This window comes from Eucyclogobius newberryi, unplaced genomic scaffold, assembly GCF_026437365.1.
Source record: "Eucyclogobius newberryi isolate DKJ021-1_F unplaced genomic scaffold, fEucNew1.0.hap1 SCAF_4, whole genome shotgun sequence".
Lineage (NCBI taxonomy): Eukaryota > Metazoa > Chordata > Actinopteri > Gobiiformes > Gobiidae > Eucyclogobius > Eucyclogobius newberryi.
This window is the reverse complement of record NW_027316056.1, coordinates 22,968,495-22,991,367: the sequence shown is the minus strand read 5'-3', so window position 1 is coordinate 22,991,367 and position 22,873 is coordinate 22,968,495. Positions and strand designations below refer to the sequence as shown.

Genomic DNA, 22,873 nt, shown 5'->3' with positions numbered 1-22,873 from the left:
ATTTATTCACAATTAAGTATAGACTTTCCTCGTCACAATTTCACCTCTTGCACCAACATCCCATTGTTTTTCTCTTTTCGTCAGATCAAAGTCAAAGTGTTTGTTGCCTGGGAAATGGAGTAAGAGAGATCACATGACCCGGAGAGAGGAAGCCCGCTGCGTGAGGTCACCGTGGAGCAAAGGAACAATCCTGTTGGCCGAACATGGAAGGAAGCACCGCGAGTGAGTGATGTCATCTGTGCACAGAGAGAAACCCAGTGGAGAGGAAAGACCAGAACTCAACTACTTGGCAAATCCTACATAAAACAAAGAGCATGTCCATCATTGGCTGCACGACACAGTTGATGTACTGATTTTGTTCTGGCTTTTAGCTTCTGTGATGCAATGTTTTGCAAAATACTGATAACACAGTGACAATGAATCAGAAGAGATCTCTTTGTGATAATGTGCTATTCTGTGGTCTCAAAAACACTCACCAAACTCCTTCCATTGATCATATCTGTGATTCTCTGTGGCGGAAGGAAACACATATACACATTTATGTATCATCACAACAAACTGTGATGTCTATATTATAGATCTATATACCGGTATATTATATTCTGTCCATCACTAAAAGATTGTGACCAATTTATTTTAGAAACTGAAGGTGTTGATTTTGAGACACATTCAGTCACCTGGTTTAACATTTTGCATTGCATTTAATACAGGGGCGACTAGAACCACTTCACACAGTAGTTTTGGAGATACTTTGACACAGCTGTATGTTTTCATCAGGATTTGACAGTGCCCAAAACCTTATATATTTATCTTTGTTCTCACATCAATGTAGAGGACATGGTTGTATACTGCTGTTTTCACATCAATGTAGAGGACATGGTTGTATACTGCTGTTTTCACATCAATGTAGAGGACATGGTTGTATACTGCTGAAGCTTAGTGTCGCACTATAAAAAGTCTGACCACACGCCTGGGGCTTCCTGTCAGTTCACATTTAATTAAGACCACTTCACAATCCACTCTTGGAATCAAAAAAGCACTAGTATCCACAAAAAGTAAAACGCTGAAAACAAATCAAACTGCACCAACACCGAGCTGCAGAATAGAAAGCAGTGCCACCCTGTAATCTGCTGCAAAGTCTCCTTGTCTGGTGCTCGGCCTCTCGCTGCAGCTGCGACATAAGTGCTGTTTAACTGCCACTGCTGTTGTGGCGCTGCCAGCGCTCATCACATAAAACCACTGGGACTCCATGACTACACAGACGTCTCCTTCTGTCCAGAAACAACAACTGTGTTTGTAGAGGCTGCACAAAAGTGTGTTACTTCAGAGTAGTGCTGCACTATCGGAAATAGTATTTGCAATGTGCAAAGCAGCTGTTGATTGACTTAACAAAGACAAAACCAATACGTAACAAAACTAATTCAGAAAATACAACCTTTTGAAATGTTTTTCATTTTAACAGTACTGCACATTTGTCAGATAGAGGTCCTTGGTGTTATTGCAAAATTAATAATGCACAATAATTTAAGTAATATTGAAACTAAAATGTGAACACCTTGATTCTCTAGTCAGAAAAGCATTGACCCAACTAGGATTAACTCTTAATTAGCTAATTAGGATGATACTAATAATAAACTAAATCAAAAAACCTGATTTTAAAAACACTACATTTCAGTCTGATAAATGACCTTGATGTTTTTGCAATGTATTTAGTTAGTACTACTTCAGAATATTATTACTCACGTCACGCAGAAACAGCACTTATCTTAAATGTCTTCTTCATCAGAAAGTATTTATTATTACCGCTCTTTGTACCAAGACTGTCGCTGCTTTCTGTTTTATGTTCCACTCGTCATTTGTCAACCTTACCACAGTTCCTACTTGTAATAGATATTTTCACAAAAATCAAAAACCTTCTAAAACAAGTGTGTAGAAAGTAAAAGAAGCAAAACCAGACAGTCAGACAACTCCCAAGGACAGAGCCACCAGACAGGCCCACTTAATTAAGCTGCTTCTGTCAATGTCTTTACCCAGCGTGAGATGTGATACTCTGTTAGTCTGCCACATCAACCCAGAGACCCACCATCAGACAGAAAATCTGGAAACAGTGACAACATTTTAAGCCGGGTTTGACCGCCCCCTTTACACATAAGAAAATGTCATTTATGTGGCTTTATTATATTTCTCTTTTCCACTGATCACACTGTCACCCGAGCTCATAAAGCCATGCAAAAACCATTACAAAGGCTGGTGGAGTTAGAAAACAGCCCAAGGTCGACTTTCATTTCTATTTTACAATCAAAGGCCTAGACAGGGCAGGGATGGCATGCAATGAAAACAATGGTAACTTTGTTTAAAACCCACCAAACATAATCTGCTTTCATCACCATGTAGTTCCTCAAATCCATTTTTACTCACAGAGGGTCATTAAGCAAATGCTTTATGCACCAGTTTCATGCCAGAATTGATAAATGTACCGCAAATATGATAGAACTGCACTTTCAAATAACTGGTAATAAAAATATTTGTAGGATACCCAATGATGCTGCTACACAATATTTTATAATGATCTCTTTTGACTATGTGCAGTGTTAAATGTCATCTCGCGCCTTTAAAACAATGTCACTTTAAATGACACATGGAAACCCCTTTAGCAGTTAGCATGACGCACTTCACTGACAAACAATGACAATTAGCAGCATTCGCCAGCACCACATGAGCCATGACACACACCACACGACACATGCCACTTACTCTCAGGGTTGGGCGACTTGCGTCCGTGGTTGGGCGAGGAGCAGCGGATAGTGGTGACGATGGTGTTGTGATGGGGATTTGGGTGGTGCGGGTGGTGCACCCCGTGGTGGCTGTGCCCGTTGTTCTCTGGAGGGGCCCTGGTGATGCTGATTTCGGGCTTGCGCACATCTCCTACACCTGGCGCTTCCAACTTTCGCGGGTGATGTTGCTCACGACCAAATCCATTATTGTTGTTGCCCTCGTTGCGCCGCGTTCCCGGGGAGTCTGTGGGGGGTTTGGCGAAGGTGACCTCTCTCTTATGTCCCATCTCAGGTGTTTTGGAGTGGCCCAAGACTTCGGGACGCCTGTGGGCGCTAGTGGCAGAGCGAGCAGAGGCTGGACTGGTAATGCTGTCCACCTGTTTACTGGAAGAGGAGATGTCGATGGATAGTTCGGAGCGCCGGGACACTGGTTCAGGAGTTTTGGCCCCCCCACCGCCCATGATGGAGCGGGGCTGGTTGAAGTTGACGTTGTTGTTGTTGTTGGGGGAAGAGGCGGCGCTGCCCAGGTCACGGTAGTAAATGCTGGTGGGGGACATGGCGTTGCGGTGAGGCGAGCCGGTGGTGCGACGAGAGCCGGGAGAGTGAGCCGAGGTGTCCACATCCTCCACCTCAAAGGACCTCTTCAGAGCTGTAATGAGAGAGATACAACTATGTTTAACTCATGGCAACCGAGGGAAGTCACACACAGCCACTGGTCACAAGGTATTATTGTGAGCGTTTAGTGAACTTTTAAGGTCTTTGGGAACTTCTGGGGATTTAAAAAAAAATTGTCTCGCACTCCGAGTACCACATAACACATGAGCTAGTTAAATTAATCTGTTTACTATAGTTGTATATTGTGAATTACACAAATTATACTACTCAATTCTTAAAGCATAATAAAAATTTAAAAAAATTTGCAAGGATTGCACTTTTTTACTCAAATGTCTGAAGTCATTCAAACTGAAGTGCTCACATGGGACACACAATGCCTCCATGCACTAGTTGTCATAAAATGTGTATATACGAACAGTGAAGAAAGATGCAGTAATACTATTTACTGGATTAAGTGGATTAAGGGTCTGTCCCATCACTTTAGCACAGGACTGATCAACATAAAGCCCGGGAGCCAAATCAGGCCCTATAAGCGATCTAATCTGGCCCATAGCATATCTTCCAAATATTGAAAAAATAAAACATGTTTGACTGGTTTAATTCTGGGTTAGCACTAGTTTAGACCTGGTTTGGTGTTGGTTTTGTCCTTGTTTTATTCTGCTTCAGACCTGTTTTCATTCTGGGTTAGTCCTGGTTCAGGCCTGGTTGGTACTAGTCTAGTCCTAGTTTAATTCTGGTTCAGTCCCGGATGGGCAATTTTTCAAAGTAACATTAATAAATCATTTAGCATGCTATTTCTCACAAAATCAGTAGTTATTTTATAATATTAACTACATTTATTGAAAAAGTGGGATATTTTGTGCCAAATGTTACAGTAGTGGTGTGTTGAGCACCTCCGGCCCAGAGGCCTCAGCTCTTCGAAAAATCTGGCCCTCGGGAAAAATAAGTTGAAGAGCCTTAGCAAATTGATTGATCAGTCACGGAAATTATATATACATTTTCAAAATGAATAATCTGGTGGATTTGTGCGAGTGCAGCTGAAGCAGATGTTTTGAATCTGGGAGAGGGACACGAAGTAAATATGCAAAATTACTGAAACATGAAACAAAACACAACGGATATTTTGGGGGATTTCTTCCAAAATAAGTCCTGTTATAACTATTATAAATGTTTCCACTGTTTTAATGCAGACCATGCTTTGCGAATACTGACGTCGCACATATAGTAAAACCACACGTTCAAGCAATAAAGCCATGTAATTGTTTTACACCCCCCATTAACTGTAAAACCGTTCCCTTATATCACATGCACATTACATATTTACGGTACTTCATGTCGTGTTGTGTCGTGGGTGCATCGCGTGTGGTACAGTAAGCCTAAAGGCCTATTTTACACACAACAAAGTGGAGCTATTTGCCTCATGTTATAATGCGAGCAGCCAGCCAAGCGTTCTTTAAAACCAGCCATTTAGGCCAACAGTCTCTGATTATGAACAACACAGACACGACAACATGCTCTTTCCAAAATGGCTGCAGCGTCCAAGGCGGAGACGAAGTTGTAATCATCACTGTACAGTACATTTTCTGTGTATTTCGTGCGATTGCATCCACAGAACTTGATAGTACTGTCTTTATACGCGAAACTCAGAAGCTACAATACAGGCACAAACTCAAAAAGGAAGAGAAAAAAACTACAAACAACAAACTTATGAGAGTTCAAGCTGCCGTGTCTCTCGCAGTTAAGTTTCCCCTGCTTTGTGCTTTATTATCTCAGTGTGGGAGTCCAAGGCTGCATTAGACACTTTCATCCTCAGCCAGCGTCTCTTTCCCACAAGCCCGTTCAGACTAAGAAGGTCATAGTTGTGAAGCGGCATACTTTTAAGATAATAAAACAATGTATCAGCATAATACATGGGGTTTATTGACAAAACGGCAATGGAGCAAACAGGGAAGAGCTGAGCATCATTTAGTAAACCAACCTTACAATCTTGAAGTGAACCGTACACATTGTTACTAACTCCTACTACCATTACTACTATTTTATGCAGCTGCCTCAATGAAGTAAAAGGTTTTGGACATGAATTAGTATCTGGAGACTGCGCACTTGCCTGCAATTCAGCCCGTACCTCATATAACCCCAGCAAAAAGAGCCAAAGTGTGTCGACTTGAAATGAAAGCATTTCAGCATTCATAAGTGTGATTTGTGTGTTTGCCAAATCTTGGGCCTCACATTATACAAGACTGACTGTATTTACACATGCACTGTCAGGACAGAGCAGAGATATTTATTGGAGTGGGACCCCTTCACTGACCTCAGATCAGTATTTGTGTTCTTGATACTTTGTGATTACACTGCCTCGGGCTGTGGCAGCAGTAAACGACTCGAGCGCTTTCAAGCTAACTGTTTGTACTCTGGGACTGTGCAGTGAAGTAGCTGTGTACTTGATTTAAGGACAGGAAAAGTGTGGGTTTTTAAGCATCACCTCCTGATTCCTGATTTGGTCGGCTATTTGTGTCTAGTTAGTCACAGCTGTGTTTTTGGATCACCTCTTTGCATGATACAGCTGCACTCGCAGACAATGAGTTCCCACTTGGGACACGACAATCACGAACATTAACAGCATCCAACAATACACTTTTAACAATGTGTCTTCTATGCACTTAACCCTTAAGAGTGTTTATCAAATATGTATGATAAAAGTTATAGAAACATGAAAATATAATGACAAATGTTACATATTCTATGCATTGCACATGTTGTTTTGGGGGTATGAATGGAGTTATTGCTTATCTTATGTGGTGTTCTACTTTTTTTCTGTACTAATTTGTAACTTCTTAACATAACATTTGAGTTATCGTTCATTCTCTACAAAACATTCCCAGACTATGAAGTGGAAATAATTGGTCCAGTCTACCTCCCCATCACTTTCTCACAGCTACAGAATACATTTCTAACTCGACTCAAACAAATGGACGGAGCCAGCGTTTTGTTCACGGTCCGCTGTCCTAACATGGCCCAGGTGCTCTCGCTGTCACCACCACTTTCTCAAGGACAGCAATATCTTGGAGCGCGCAGCGTATCATCCCAGGACAGATGTGCTAATGGCAGATAAAGAGCAGGAAAACAAACAGTGGAGGAAGAGGGAGCAGACCCAGAGGCACGAAACACGATCAGGCACAATCCGCAGCTATTGTCTTCTCAAGTTGACGTATCAGACAGGATAACAAAACGAGATAAAGTTGCATTTTTATGTTATGTAATGTCTAAAGGCTGAAATTACGTGAGTGGTGGTTGCATAGAAACACATACAAATTATATATTTTCATTGTACAGAAAATCAAAATATATTACTTCAATGTAACCGGTTCTATAAGCTGTACTGAGTCTGGCTGGATGCGACAGGAAGTTGGCAAAAAGAATTTGCCAAATAACCATCTCCGCGACTTCAGGTGGGCGTGATTGACAGGTGGAAAAGGACTGAAATGCATTGTGGAAGCACAAAACTCTGTTAAACTGAGGTGAGAGAAGTTTGATCCTGTTCTAAACGATAGACATGATAGAAGGCCAAGTTACGGGCCAGTTCTTTGGAGAGGCGACCCGGAGCAATAAAAACACCTGAATAAATGCATGATCAATACGTTTAATGTCATACAGTAGAACGTTCCAGGCAAAGCAAGAACACAAGCAGATGAAGGACCTCCCACTCAAAACGTCAGTGCACTTTTTTGCTATATATTTGTCTTACAGCGTAATTAGGGTCATATTTCAACCAGACAAACTGTAATATTATAAGTGTGAGAAGGATGCATGAGTCAGTGAAAGCAACTGCCATGCACAAACTACAAAACACAGCAGCGACCGAGTCTCTATAGTCTATACCGTCCACACAAAAGACTATCTAACACCAACATCTTGCATTGAGAGCTCCAACCACACTCACAGCATGTACGAGCTCGCACGTGTGGTACAATAAATACTCTTTACTAGATCTTTAGTGCCAGTGAATGCATTCTGGGTGACTTGTTGTACACGTTTAGCTCATGACAAATAACCCCAACACATGTATCCCGGTGGAGGGAGGGGGAATGCGCTAATGGCTCCGCAACAGCCAGAATGTGTAGTAATCTGAATCAGATGCAGAAAGAGCTGAGTCGTCATCAACGGCAAGTGAGCAAATTAACTGAGAAAGAGATCTGAACAAATAAAGGGGTGAGTCCGACTGTAAGAAAACACTGAAACCAGATGTGAATAATTACTAGAGAACGATGCAAATTAACAATTACTTACTGGAATTAGTGTTTTTCAGTAATACTATTTGTTTTAAATCACTTCGAGCACAAATTAATCTTCATTGCTATGTCCAAATGTCCAAATCTATGATATTACTATGCAGTACACAGTTACATTTACTTAAGTAATTATAAAGGCTTATGTTTGGGCTTCTCACTGTGTCTTAAAGTGACAAAAACATTATGTTGACAAATGCAAATGATCTATTTCTTGCACCACCTTTCTCATTTTTGTGGTATTCCCTTTGAAAATACCAGATTTTGTGCATTATACAATGTTTTGTCCTTCCAATTACACAGACTTCAAATTGTTAATCAAATACGTCCAGACACACTCTTACAGTTTGCTCTTACAGTTTCTTCCCACCTCTGTCCGTGATATATGGTTAAACAACATAAATCTACAAATGTGTAAATCAATAGTGCAGCAAACTTATCCTTGAACTGGTGGAACTTGTATCTTCTACCTTATATTAGGCCAGGCAGTAGCTCAAGCGATCCAAACATATTATTCTGTGTCAAAAACTGCCTCCACTAAACTGGTTTATAGTCTGTGTGGTTGTGGGATGTCAGCTTTCACAGTTTATCGAGACAATGTGGTCCTACCAGGAAAAACATGAGTGAACGTTGCGTTTGACAACACAAGGCCAAACAGTGGCGTGCTGCATTCACGCACTGTAGGACTCGGTTGAAATCCTAATGGTCAAACTGTCAAACACACGCTTCCTCCGGTAACCACTGACCGAGGTTCTCTGTATGTCAGATTTATTGTGTTGTTCTGAGGTGGAAAATTCACAGAGTGGAGGTATGTATTTTGGTGGTCAAAAGTATATTTTTCTATGAAAGTAATTGTACGGTCACATAAGATACACCATTTACACAATTGAAGTACATTAAGTACAACTTGATGAGTTCAAGAATACTTCTCAGTATTTGTTTTACCATTGACTTAAATCACTGACTTTATGATTTTTTCTAACATGAATCTGAAAATCCAGTGCTTGCCAGTGGTGCAGTGGTCAAGGACGTTGCACATGTGTAGTTGTTACTGCTGCGTTGTGGGTTTGAATTTGACCACGACCATTTGCTGAATGTCTCTCCCCCTCTCTCCCCATTTCACACTACAACTGTCTAATAAAGCTTTCGGGGCAGAATAATGATTGTGTCTGCTCAGAAACACTCGCTCTGTCTGCCCTCTCTTCTACAACCATAAAACTAAACTAGTTGACCTCTTCATGCAAAAAGTCAAAATGTTTGATTACATATTAAACTTTAGCTAACAAGTTGACCCCGACCTCTGACAGCCCTAGTCTGCTCTCTTTGATCGTCGCTGCTAGATTTACAGCCGTGAATGGAGAAGGCACAAATCCTGCATTCCACTTAACACAGCAGAGTTTACTGGAGCGCTCATACACAGGGAATGTGGAGGAGACCGGCGATGCCAAACACATTATCAGCTGTTTGACGACAGAAAGTACAGGAAAATTACAGGGAGTATGCTATTTTTGTATGTGGATATAAGTCTAATGCCCAGCGTGCAATAAGCGGAGAGTTTTTCATCTCTATTTAACATATGTAACTTTTTCGAGCGCATGTATTGCATTGTAGACTGAAAGCTGTTCTTTAGGCAACGCAGGTAAATACTTAAACCTTTGATCAACGACATGGTTTCAAGTTCAGATTTGGGTTAATTTTGATTAAGGTAAGGGTTTGGGTTAAATTAAGACAAATAGTAATTACGTTCGAGGATAGGATCAGTTTGTGTAATGTCCCAAAAACAGCAAGGAAATACAACATGTTGCAAAGGGAAATGGCACAACTCACAATGCTACTTTACGTAAGTCGCACCAAGGTTTCAGTATAGGATTTGGAAAGTTCAGAGAAATATTACAAGACACTTTATGAATCTTTCCCATTAGTCTAGTGGTTAGAGAGTAACTGCAGGGATCTCAAATTCCAAACAAAAAACTGGTAAAACAAATGATACTTTAATCCGGTTCTTGTTCATAAATGCTATATATTCTACTATAGCTTCAGGCTCTGTCACTTTATAATATTATTTTTCAGGCTTTGGTATCGAGTTGATGATTCTCAGCCGAGGATATGTGTGAGCAGTTTTCATCTTAAATTTTTCAACGTAGTAGGCAGGATTATTTATTTGAATCCACATTCCCATAGTGAATATAATCTTGATTTCACAGACAATACATCAGTTTATATTTTGAGTGTGTTTGAGTGAGGAACACATGTAAAGCATCTGTGTCCCTGTGATATCTCTGCCAAAATGTGAAAAAGCCCCCTTGAGTGCACTATTAATTTCAATATTAATTTGCTCTATATGGCAACACAGTTAATGGGGAATAACAAAGTCAATTTTAGTAGAAAATCTCTCTAAAATGCCAGGACAGGATTTAGATCCGCTCGGAGGCTGCCTGTGTACAAAGTCTAAATGTGATTTGTCTCTAGTGACTCAAAGTGCTGTGTTTTACCTGTTTAATGAACGTGAAAATGGTCATTTCCTTCTATTATTCATGACTAATTTGTTACACATGCACCCAAGAGACCCAAAAACTAATATTACAGTCTTTCCCCTCTGTGTTTTTCCCATTGAAAAAGCAGTGTGGTGTAGTGGAAAACATTATGATATGGGGTAAAATGAGAATTAGGTCACTACCATCATTATGACTAAATAATTACGAATGTGAGGTAATTACATTAGAATGGACATATTTTCATATCATAAAGAATTGAGGTTTATTCAGTAGAAATCCATGCTTCCAATTAAGGATTTTTTCATTTTGATTGAATTACATGAGACAATTGTGTATTCATAATGGAAAACATTCAAAGATAGTCCTTCGAGGCAACTTCTGTTGTGATTTTGGGCGCTACTAAATAAATTGACCTGAAATTGAAAATAGTCATCTGGACACTTTTAAAAATCAAGTCTTCCATCTGAAAGTCATTTTCAATCTGAGGAGATAATCTGAGAAACTACATGCTCTGAGCAGACCCTGCCCTCATTTACCTGTTACACCTATTATAGGACAAAAGGCAGATTACAATGGGACCGTTATTACTGTTCTCAATTAGCATTTTATTGACTTGTTTGATCACTTAACCAAGGTAAGAGCACACTACAACATTAAACCACTGTTTCTGTTTTGTTTTTTTACAAAAAGGGCCTTCCTCACACTCCTTTCAAAACATCTCTTCTCCCTGATTAAAATCTTCATCTCACAGTCTTTAAACGAGTGGTTTGTGGCTTTAAGATGAAGACGCACAGCCAACTAAAACCCAGATTTCAAATGCCTTCTGTGTTGATACAGTCGTTTGTGCTGTGGCTGTTTAGTCTCATCTGTGTAACGCTTCAGGTGAAACTCCTCTCTGAGGGCAGGGCTTATTTAGTCAGCTCAGAGCAGTATAAAGTCCAGTTTCTCAGACCAGCTCCTCAGATTGAAAATGACTTTCAGATGGAAGTCGAAACAGTGTCCAGATGACTACGTTTGACACTTTTCCGATGGATCATTCATATAAGTCAAGCTAATTTAGCCTCTACACTAGCCAAAAAGTAATAGTATTGTAATAGTTGTTTTGAAGATCAGCAAAAACAAGAATAACAACTTATACCGTCTAAAATAAAATAGACTGTAATGAGAGCTGATCTAAAATAAAACTAGCAGAAACTTCAAGTCCATTCATGTTTTGTGCCATACCGAAACATCAACGATGACATTTTCTGGAACATTTTAATTAGCATCTGAATAGTGTTATTGGGATGATTAAAAACATATATATTTGCACTCCCTTAACTCCAGGTGTGAGATATCCTATAACCTGCATAAATCTCTTGTTCACTCTTGCCTTTTTCCTTGATTTGGTAAACCTTTGCCCACCCTTGCCCGTGTTCCCAGTACCTTTGTTTAAATGATCCCGCATCAGTGGGGAATTCTGGTCAAAAGCCACAATGTCATTAAATGTTCCCATAGGTCACGTCATCTCACAGTTTTCCACTTAACCACTGCGTGTACTCTTAATAAGGTCGAGCCTAATACAGCGCCAAGCCAAAACTCAAGCAGACCCAACGGTGACAACAGCTGGTCCTGCATACATTTCTCTGCACACTCTATAACTCCACTGTACTTCGAAAAGGACACCATTAGTACTGACTGTAAACAGAGTGTGGCTGCCACATGTGAGAGTGAGCAGCTGTAGGGACAAGGCTCAGGAGAAACAGGAAAAGAAGCAAGGACGAAAAGGAAGGAAGGAAGAGAGTAAGAATAGATGAGGGAAAAAGAGGGACAATGGATATCAATGCCCTAAAAAGTGGTTTAGCAAACTATTGAGACTTTGTGAGTTTGAGAATGCTGCAGAAGATGGAGGGATACAAAAGGTTAGAATATATATATGTAAAGATAAAAGATGCTAAAACTAAACTGAAGACATCAGCAAAGACAATTTACAACAGGAAATATACAAAAATGGCACCAAATGTACATAAAAAAATCAATTTGGCGCTTGTCGATCACCATAGAAACAGGTGACACCAACTGGACGAGTTACAGCTCAGGGGTTTCATCTATAAAAAGTACAAAAAAGTTTCACACGTGACTTTCAACGTCAAAGGAAATTAGCGGTTTGGTCCAAAAACTCAGAACTTTTTACATCTGGGATTTCAGTTACGAGACAGAAGACAATCAGTGTTCAGAGAGACAAGAAGAGAGCGAGTTTGTGGACATTTGTGTTTAGTCTGTACTTTTAGTAAACATTCCACGTTAAGTTTTACAGTATAAATGAGACCCCAGATCTTTTTTCATTTTTCACAATAAAACAGTAACATGTCAGATTTGCAGAGTGACGAGCCAATAAAATAATAAAACGCATTTAATTGAATGAATATATGCTACAGTAAATAACTTTAATGCACACACTGTGGAACATTCCATGGAGACAAGCAGGTGGCAGACCGTCCACCGGAAACTCTACACAGTGCACCTTTAAACACATATATCCCAGCACACACCTTCAAAATCCGAAATAATTCCCTCCAAGTGTGGATTGCCTCCGGAGTCAGACATCCTTCAGCAGATTAACTCGTTCAGCGTGACTATGGCTTCCTGTCACTTCCAAAATAGAATTAATCACAGCGTCCCAGAAGCCGCAACTTTCTCTTAAAGGACCAACTCTGCCTCCTTCACGTCTCGCTAACTCCAAACTCCCAATAATGCTACGTTCAGAATCAACACAGAGGGAGTGAGAGGGCCGGCCTCCTCCCATCTACTCCCCTTTTCCACGGCTCCCCTCCCCCATAACGCACTCTGCTACGTGCACGCGCAGGCCTGAGGGTTCATCTGATAAGAACATTTGGAGATTGATAATTTGGCTTTAAAGGTTGTGCACAACTTGCTCAGAATAGATGTTTTGGGTTTCATTGCAGAGTATTCATTCGGGGTGTTGTGCGTTGGTAAAGTGTGGGAGTTTCTTGGAGAAAGTTGACTAACGCCTGGAGGGTTTAGGGGCAGAGTGCATGCACCAACTTGCCCTCTGTCGTTGCATGGTGATAGGGTGGACATGCCTGTAGGTCATCTTAATGGGTAATCTGTAGATAATCAGCAATCTTGCTTTTAGTGTGGGTCGAAAAATGTAATTAAATCGGGCATGTTTTAAAAGGTTAGATTGGATTCTTTCTTTCTTCTGTCAGGGTGTCGCCTATTAGCTTCAATGAGAGTTCAGGGCTGCGACTAATGATTATTTTAGTGGGCAACTAGTCTTTTAAAACACATTATGAACTAAATAAAGGTGACTGAAAGCTTCTAGAGAGAGAATTTTTTTTAAATAAAGTGTATTATTGGGGAAAATAAGAAATCGTTTATGCTTTTGCCACTGTCTTTTTTATATACGTTTTTTGGCATATGTTTTAGAGTCTGTATGGTCCAGATAACGACTACGATTATCAAAGTACCACTACAATTAAATGTCAACTATAGTCTTGGTTAGTCGATTAATTGTTGGAGCCCTATACTGTATGCTTTCATCATTACATAGGATTAACGGGATCAATATAACAGACTGCGGTGAGTGTGATGACGAATCAAAGTAGCTCTGCTGGAACTCAATGATTAAGTCCATTTTAAACATCTCTTCGGGTTGTGATTATAGACTGCGATGAGTGACAAAACCCCCAAAAAACTTAAAGAATCTGTGATGGCTTTTCCTGATGCCATCATAGACTTACTTTGCCTGGTAAATCCAGACTGAAATCTTCCGTATATATAATGACATGCATTTCTCTGATTGGCTAATCCTGGGCATAGTGTTGTCATACTAACATTTCATATAGTTCTGATAACGCTAAAGATCATTCTAAAACTGTTTTGTCAGTTTTAGAATGTCCTGCTTTTCTTTCTTTTTTGTGTTGTTTACCAAATGAGTATCTGGTTTCAATACTGGTTTCAGTATGAATTAGTATCTTATTTACGATACTTTTGACAACCCTAGTAGTAAAAGTGTGTAGTCAAACAGCTCTTTCCAGACATTTCTACTGAAGGATATGAAATAAAAATAAAAAATGAAGTTCTAATTGAATAAACTAATAAATGACATTTAAATCATTTAAATTATTAATAAAATAAATGGAGAAAGATAAATGTATAGATGAATAAGCAATACAAGGCCACAGAACAAAGCAGGTGATAAAAGGCATTGTTTTTAGTACTTTTACTTCATCTTGCTGATTGTCCACTTTGTCCTGTGCCCTTGCTTAGCCTTAAAATAGTGGTAACAATAGTGGTAAACAAAATGTAACAATAAGTCAGTGCCGGGAAGCACAATGTAAAATGCAGCCACTTGAGAGCTGCCAGAAAACCTGCTTAAAATAAAAGCTTTATTCTGAATGCCACAAACAGGATGCCAGGCCCCAGTGGCCCCCAGTATGACCCTGACACCTGCAGGTCAGTACACAGGTACAATGAGACAATGTGGAGGTATGTGTCGGGCACAGTGCAGCCACTGTGGAGGTGTCGCGCAACAAGGAGCAGAAAGGGAAAACACCAATGGATGTATCCTGAAAACGGAACACACGGTTACAGTGAAATGATTGTGGCGACTGGCTATTTGCAGCTATGCGATGTCACTGGGGCATTAATCAACAAAAGACATGATCGTTTAAGGAGATGTGGAACTAGCCAAAGCTATTCAAACTATATTCATTATCCGACCATTTGTGTTTGACCCAGTACTAGTAAACTGCATATTTGTATGTAAAAAAGATCAATCGGAATAACAGCAGGAACAACAACCGAATCTCAACCCGACTCATTCCTAACCTGCTGCTGTCAAAAATATATAGGTTAAATTCTGACAAAATAAATTCTTGGTCGACTAAAGACCCAAACTAAAAAGGAGGAAAAGCTCTTGAAGCTATAAAGTATACACAATCGCAAAGGAATAAATGAAAAAACAACTAAATACAGAAAAAGCACATTTAACTGTTGCGCAAAAAAAAAGCACTAAAAAAAGTTTTATTCTCAAACCTCCAGCTCAATCCATGCCTCCTTTCCGCTGTGGTTAAATAAATCATTTGAAAAGAATTTACTAAACAACAACAACAACAACCACCACCACCACCGATTAATTGACTAAGTGACTAAGGAACTACAGCTCTAGATGTTGCTATGTATTTGGGTTTGTATCTATGAGGATTATAGCCCAGTAACATTTGAATCCAATCACAGTGGGAAAGTGTAGCTCTTCTCTGTGTTTTCATGAAGGGCGTAAAATGAACATTCAAACTATGATACAACTGTGAGAAGTTACGCCAATGGATATTTTAAGATGCTTTGTACTTGAGTTGAGGTTTACATGTGTTTGATGCTACAAAGGAACAACTGTATTAAACTGCAGCTAATGGCATTGCTTCAAGGCTGTTTTTGTTTTGTTTAGTTTTTGCTTTGCTTTGGCCATCGCATCCTATTTTATTTTCTAGCTTCTTACAAGATGTTTGATCCCAATATGATCTCTATAGTCTAAGCTTAAAAAGGAAAATCCACATGTCACGGACACAATAAGCAAACAAATATATATTTCTTGCAACAAATAAGTTTGCAAAGTGTGCATGCTCAATTCTAATGCAACAGCAAATGAGCCGCACTTCAAACCACGAGCCACAAGACTGTGCAGTGCTCAATTAAACCAAAACACAGAGTGACACACCCCCTCCTGGTCGTCGTTTAGGTCTGTTTATCTAAACGTGGAAACATTTTGACCGACTGCTCCAACACACAAAACAGCCACATCTGGAGGAGCCAAGTACATGTGTATTTTAGTACAGACAAGTGTGATTGGTTAGCGACTGTGACATTAGTGAGCCCTGGTGCCCTTGAAAAAGTACTGAAAATACATAGATAAATATCAATATCAAAATACTCAAACTAAGGTAAGGTATAGAAAGTATTGCTGTCAATACTACTAGTATCACTACTACTAATGGCTGAGTTCATGTGGTCCTGGGAAATTGGGAAAATGTTTTTTCCAAGTTGTAAAATGCACACAACACTCGCACAAGTTGGGAAAAGAGGGTTCAAAGCTGCTGCTTGTGCTTGACTTCTACACTTGACATCACCTGTTCTGTGAGACAAGGCTTTAACTAAATTCAGGGGTTTACTGTCAGTTGTCCATATCATGAAAGCAACAGATTTGTGCAATATTCACCTGAAACACCAACAAAGTTAAATCAACAAAAACACTTGTTAATGTTAGAAAACCCAACTTCTCATCTTGTAAAGCTGCACACCAGAGGATCACACGAACGCAGCGTGAGACAAAAAGCCTAAAAATTAAGTCAGCTGCCATCACAATTCAAAACAAAATATTCTACCTTTTGAATGGTTGAAAAGTCCTCAAAATGGTGGAAGGAAGTAGAAACCCATGAATCATTTTGCTGCTATTGTCACTAAAATGTCCATTGGTATTCACAACAACTTTTAACAGAACAAAATGATCTCCAGCCCTGCGACAAGTTGGCCACTGTCCAGGGTGTACCCCGCCTAAGGCCCGAAGTCACTGGGATAGGCTCCAGTCACCCGCGACCCCGAAAGGGAACAAGCGGTAGAAAATGGATGGATGGATGGAAAATGATCTCTTGTGACTTTAAAATTACAAGAATACAATAAAAATACAATAGAATACAATAAAAATACAATAGAATACAATAAAAATACAATAGAATACAATAAAATACAATCCTCAGCGTGCCGTTTATCCTTAGATGTTGATATAAAGTCTATTAACTACTAAGTTAAGTCACTATTTTATTTAAATGTGACATCGTATTATTATCTGTTGAGTAGAACAAACCTATATTTTAGAGCCCTATTATTATGGGCTGTTTTGAGTTATTTCTGAATAAAGTCCTGCTGGTCGGTCAAGCCAAAACAAGTAGAGTTGACCACAAACATTTATTGGCAGGAAGAAACACACACCAACCTCTTAATTGAGGAGACCCGTGTGTTTATCTAGCAGGGCTAATGCTGCGGTTTCAGTGTTTATCTAAATGACACCTTTTACATGTCACAATGTCAGTAGTGACTGCCGGGTATATGACGTAAATCACATTTTTAGTGCGCGTCCCCAAACTCATGCCTCCCATGCGTCACCTTCTGCACCCGGCAGAGTTTCCATCGTGCTGAGTAATGTCACCTTCAGGGCGCCTCCTCGGTGGGCCCACAGGGTTTGGTTTCCTGTCCGTTTCCACCTCTCTCTCTCGTATTAAGATTGCTACGTACAACAATATGAGGTGAGATAACATGAGGCGTTCACTGGACAAGGAAATCCTGTACAGGTTTTCTGTAGGACACGCCGAGTTGTCCCATATTTGACATGTCCCGCAATAAATCCATGGATGGGATCGTGTGAGTGCATTTAAGGTAACAACAAATCTACATTTTACAGTCAATCTTTAGTTGGTATTTGTGGAGTAGGATATAAGTATTTATTAGCTCCGGACTCTACTGCAAATACTGGTGCCAACCCTAAAACTGCTCCACCATCAATCACTATAAATAAATGGTATTTTTTACACTTTCTTTTCATCCAGATATTTATATGACTGATGCTGACACAGAACAGATACAGTTATATTCAGTATCTTCAAAGGATACGAGTTATTTCGTTTTTTTTTCTCCACACAAAATATGGTATCCACATGCTTCAGTTGTTTTATACAATGTGGCTTAAATCTGCACAATCCGTACATGCAATAATAATACATTATCCATCCTATTTGACAAATACTGTGCAGTTAATGAATACTTTTTTGTGTTCCTCTTTTCTATTACTCTTATTCATGAGTTTCAGCTTCCGGTTTTACGCAATATTCACTTTGCAACAGAACTTTACATGTTAAAAAGATATCATATTTTGTTTTAACTTGCTAATTCTTAAGGCAATGGTCCTAGATTCTCCTCATTCTGAAACCCATGGACGTACTACTACATCAAATAAGTACAGTAACTATAAAGGCTATTTTAACGCAGTAATAATTCTTATTTTTGTGCCGCCACTCAAAGCTCACAGTATTTCTTACATGACAGCGAAGGTCTTCATGAACACGGAGCACTGTACAGTATGAAGTATGGCCGGCTGTCATGGAAACGGGCCCAAACAAAAGCAAAGGAAGCAGCTCGGGCTTGGACTTCCTCCACATGAATCATGCGCAAGGAAGTAATGCGCAGCAGAAGGAAAAATATTGCCTCAGTAGCACTTGTAGCGCTTCCTTCTTCTCGTTTCTCACCTTCAGACAGCGTCCATTTTTAAATTCCTTTAAAGTCTGCAGAGTCTGAATCATGAACCGTATAGAACAATTTACACTGTTTCCAATAGTGGCAACAAAAAAAAGGGACAATATCGCAACACTGCCACCGAGTGGGTTAATCAAAAAAATACAGGGCTCAAACGAGGTCACTAACTTAAACATATGCTAGTCCAGGAGTAAATGCTCTTTCCTTAGAGAAATAAATGCAAAGTTTTTCTATTGAGTAGGTGAAGTAGGCTCAAAATGTTGCTAACTTCATGTCACACTCCATCTGTTCTTTCATCTTTAGTCACACAAAGAAGTTATTTTATTCTGTCAAATAACAATCCACATTCCTCTATTGCTCCTTATTCCATTCCAAGCAAAAATAAACCCATGTCGCTCAATGATAATCCGGCAACTCAACTTTTCAAATTTCGAATCGCTGCATGAGATGGACAGAAAGCAGATTCAAAAGTCAATCTCATCTGGGGCGACGCGTCCACAGTTTGACTTTTACCAATTACTGCGCCGCGACTACTTTACATATTGCGTTTCTATTCCTGGCAGAAGTCTGACAGCACGTCACATGAGATGTTATTGAGTGTCGCTCCACGCAAGCTCCCAGCTCTGATCGGACTTCATTCTAACTGACCGGGGGGGATTGGTTTAAGCTTAATCTTCCCTCCGTGATTAACAAAACTAGAATAAGAAAGGTGGAGATGGGCCTGACTTACCGGCGATCCTGTCTCGCTCCATACCTCAGCCGCTGCCTCCACATGTAATTTTTGTGTCTTGGTTCATTCCCTCCTGTTTTTCGGAGACTTCCCCTTTTCTCCTGAGTCAGTGGATCCAGTTCCCCTCGCGCAGACCTCCCTCCCCCCCTTTCTCTGTTCTCCTCCTCCCTCCTTCGCGCTCACTTCCTCCAACTTTTAATGTCTTCAGTGTGTCGGGATAACAAGTAAGCGGTGTCTGAGGCCATGTGCTCGTCATGTGGAGTTTCACTGCGGCGCATTCTGCACAGGCTGTCTGTCAACAATACTGCGCAGGAATTTTAGAATAACTGAATGTCACTGTGAAGATGTTTTGAGTTTTGAAGAAAGATTAGTCAAAAAGCTAAATTATTGAAGACGATATTCAGACGATTTCATGGCAATTTATCAGTAAAGTGCAAAATATCATTGAAAGTGTTGGATAGATCATAGATGGATTGTCAAATATTGACCACAAGTATCGAGTTTATGTTATCCTTTTATTTATTTTTTAATAAGCTGTTAAAAATACTAGACAAAATGCTCGATCATCCAATATTGCAAATCTCAAAAAGAATTGTACAATCCATTTGCCGAAATGTCTCTCACCTCTAAATATTTGTTTGATTGTCAGACTAACAAATCAATATTGTGTGTTACTTTATTCTCTGTGGAAATATTTTTGAATGTTTCTTACTCAAAGGAAAAGGTAAAAAAAAAATATCTCAGTGAGTTTTTAAAAAATACGGTTGATTGAAGGTAGAGTAAAAAATATATTTAAAAAAAAGGAGAGCTAGAAATAACACGTCAAAAGGGCTGTGTTGTATTAATTCAATTCATTTCTGTCGTCAGTCCCAGTCTGACACCTCTGCTACTGTCAAACCACAACCAGGAAGTGAGTTTGATGCTACAGAATGATAATATAGAAATATGAAGCAATGTGACAAGTAGCCACAAATGGGCAACTTCTAAACAATACAGCAGAAAAATGACACGCATGCCCAAAAATACACAACCCATTTGTATTATTTCATCCGTGTATTCTGTGTAAGATCACAACAGCCAAGAGCAGACCAGAGTGCAAGTATCTACAGTACACGGTCGCCATCACTTCTAAATAAATGTATTTTATTGAAAAAGGGACTGTGTCTTGTACCACATGCTGTATCAGGAAGAATGCATCAAAAATAATATACATCAATATAAAAAAGAGAGGTTATTTAGATCTACTTTGTTTCTTGTTTTTATGTTTAAAGTTTTGTCCCATAGGTTTGGGGATGAGAGAGAAGGGAGGACATGCAGTAAACTGTCAGAGCCGGGATTCAAACTCATAACACAGTTGCCGGCTACACATGGAGCCTGGCGTGTGTGCTGTCACCTTAACCACTCGGCCACCAGGCAGCACGTGGTTTAACATTGTAATAATAATTATAATTTATGTTAATCTTACAGTGTGAATAATCTCATATGTAATGAAGGTTAGTGAAAGGTTGTTCATCTCAAAGCTTCAGAGCTTTATTCAAAGCGACTTTGACCTTTTAAAGGGCTTTATTTAAATATTTTTGATTAAAAAAAAACACATCCGCACAAGAGCAGGCTTAAGAAAAATGTCTTTATGTAACACATCTCCTTCTTGCGTCTCATCCAACTGCTTTTATCAAACTACTATTAAACTACTATTTTAGCATGTTTTAGTTACTATAGAGAAAGTAATAGTAGGATTGCATGCAATTCTTATAATAATGTTTCTACCTCCTCGACCCAAATTTCAAAACATTGCATTGTGTTTTTCACATTTTGGCACCCAGTCACAACCAGGAGTTAAGTTTGTACAACACAGAGAGCACGTTCAAAGAGTAAAAGCAGAGTAAAAAACATCTTTATGACTAAATAGATGCCCCAAACCAGACCAGGCGGCCCTCCCTGCTCATACCTTTCAGCACGCCACACTCCATCATACCAATGTGAGAAACAGGCCCCGCCCCTGCACAGACACTTTGAACAACACAATTCATACAACTGTATTAATCAGGCATTTGTCAAAATAATAAACAAATCCTCAATGAGGCACATCACTTTACTGGCCCACACTAAAAATAGTATGAACAGACGTGCACTTTTAGTAAAGGAGTAAACGCTGTATAACCAATAACGCACAGCTTTTGTGTGTGTAAATGTGTGTTAATAATTTGTCAGTCTGTCAAAATTCAAATCAAATGTTTTAAAGCTCATCCAGTGGGTCAAATTCTTTCATAATAATAATTCATCTTGACGTGTGCCGGCCGCTTCTGCTGACATATATCTCCATAGAACCAGCATAAAACCTATATTTGCAGCTGATGAGGCAGATGGTCGCGAGGCACAGACCGACACGTGCGCCCGTTCACTCATGCGGGCAAAACTCAGACATAAAAAAGACCCAGTTGATCTCACACAGCGACTATAAGAGGGCACAGGGCCTTAGGGTGCTCACTAATGTAAGACGTCACTTCAGAGCGTGACCTATGGCCAAACGCGTGACACAGACATCCTATATTTAGTTGTATAAGAGTCAAGCAAATAAAGAAAATACATCACCAGCATGCCAGCCACTAAAGAGGAAAGCCCGCAGGCCGACATTGCACGACGACTGAGGAATAAAAGATGAAAGCACAGGAAGAGGTCAGATAGAGGAGTGTAACGCTGAAGATAACAGGTAATATGTGTTCCGCATAGAATTAAAGCATGTCAATATGTAAAGTGCTTTTGGCGTATATACACCACACTACAGCAGTTATAGTGCGATACTATCACTGGTACAATACACTTCACCTGCCTCCACATGCTGCACTGCACATTATATACACTTATTGTTCATAACAGTGTTGGAGCCTCATGTTTTCATTTGCACAGTGTTCTGTTCTGTTAATCCTACTTCTTTATCTTCTTTTTTGATTGCATATTTCTCCTGCTGTTTCTCCATTGTGGGACAAATACAAATTATCATATACAGGATAAATAGTGTATATGTTTACTCATTTATGTTTCCACAGTGGACTTAAAGAGGTCATATTTTCAAAAGGTTTGGGAAGCATGAAGAAGGGAAAAGGCTCCCAGAGAAAACAAACCTCCAGCCATTTACAATGTAATGTAACAATTAATTCAAAAGCATAAACTTAAGTCTTAAAAAATAGAGGTAAAAGTGAGTTTACAACTCTCATTTTTGTGCAGCTTTAAATGTGAAAACTGCTTCTTTTTTTAAAACCCTGGAGCAGATCAAATCACAAAAAATGCCCTAATAATACTTGGAATTAATTAGGCCCTCTGTTAGATGATGACATCATCACCTAACCGTCCCATAGGTCCCATTTAAGGGACTTCCAGTCCCATCACAAAACATCACAATCCTAAAACCAGTTACTATGTTTAATAATATCACATGAGCTGATATGGGAGAGAAAAGCATGTGTCTGGCTTTAGTAATAAAAGTTGAATTTGAAAGGAAGTGTTTGTGACCCACTGCAGTTTACTCAGCATCCACTGGTGTCACTTCTTGTTGAAAGTCTCAGCTATGGCTTGAAGCAATGGGAGATGACTAACCCAAAACACTGCTGCACAGCCAAATAAGTCCATAAAAAACGAGTGGATGCGAGCGGAAAGGACAGTGGTATAATG

At 39.6% G+C, this 22,873-nt stretch overlaps 1 protein-coding gene across 3 annotated transcripts in view; it reads right to left on the bottom strand.

Moving 5' to 3' along the window:
- Nucleotides 1-22,873, bottom strand: part of septin9b (septin 9b) — a 62,311-nt gene that overhangs the window by 28,619 nt on the left and 10,819 nt on the right. Inside the window, exons 1-2 of one of the 3 annotated variants that reach the window (XM_072462238.1) lie at nt 19,205-19,331; nt 2,755-3,423 (exon numbers count right to left, since the gene is read on the bottom strand). In XM_072462238.1, the coding sequence (XP_072318339.1) occupies nt 2,755-3,423; nt 19,205-19,226 (691 nt within the window). In that variant the 5' untranslated portion in view covers nt 19,227-19,331. Of the gene's footprint in view, nt 1-2,754; nt 3,424-12,701; nt 12,895-19,204; nt 19,332-22,873 lie in introns of those variants that run through there. The other 2 variants (XM_072462236.1, XM_072462239.1) reach the window with 2 other exon arrangements.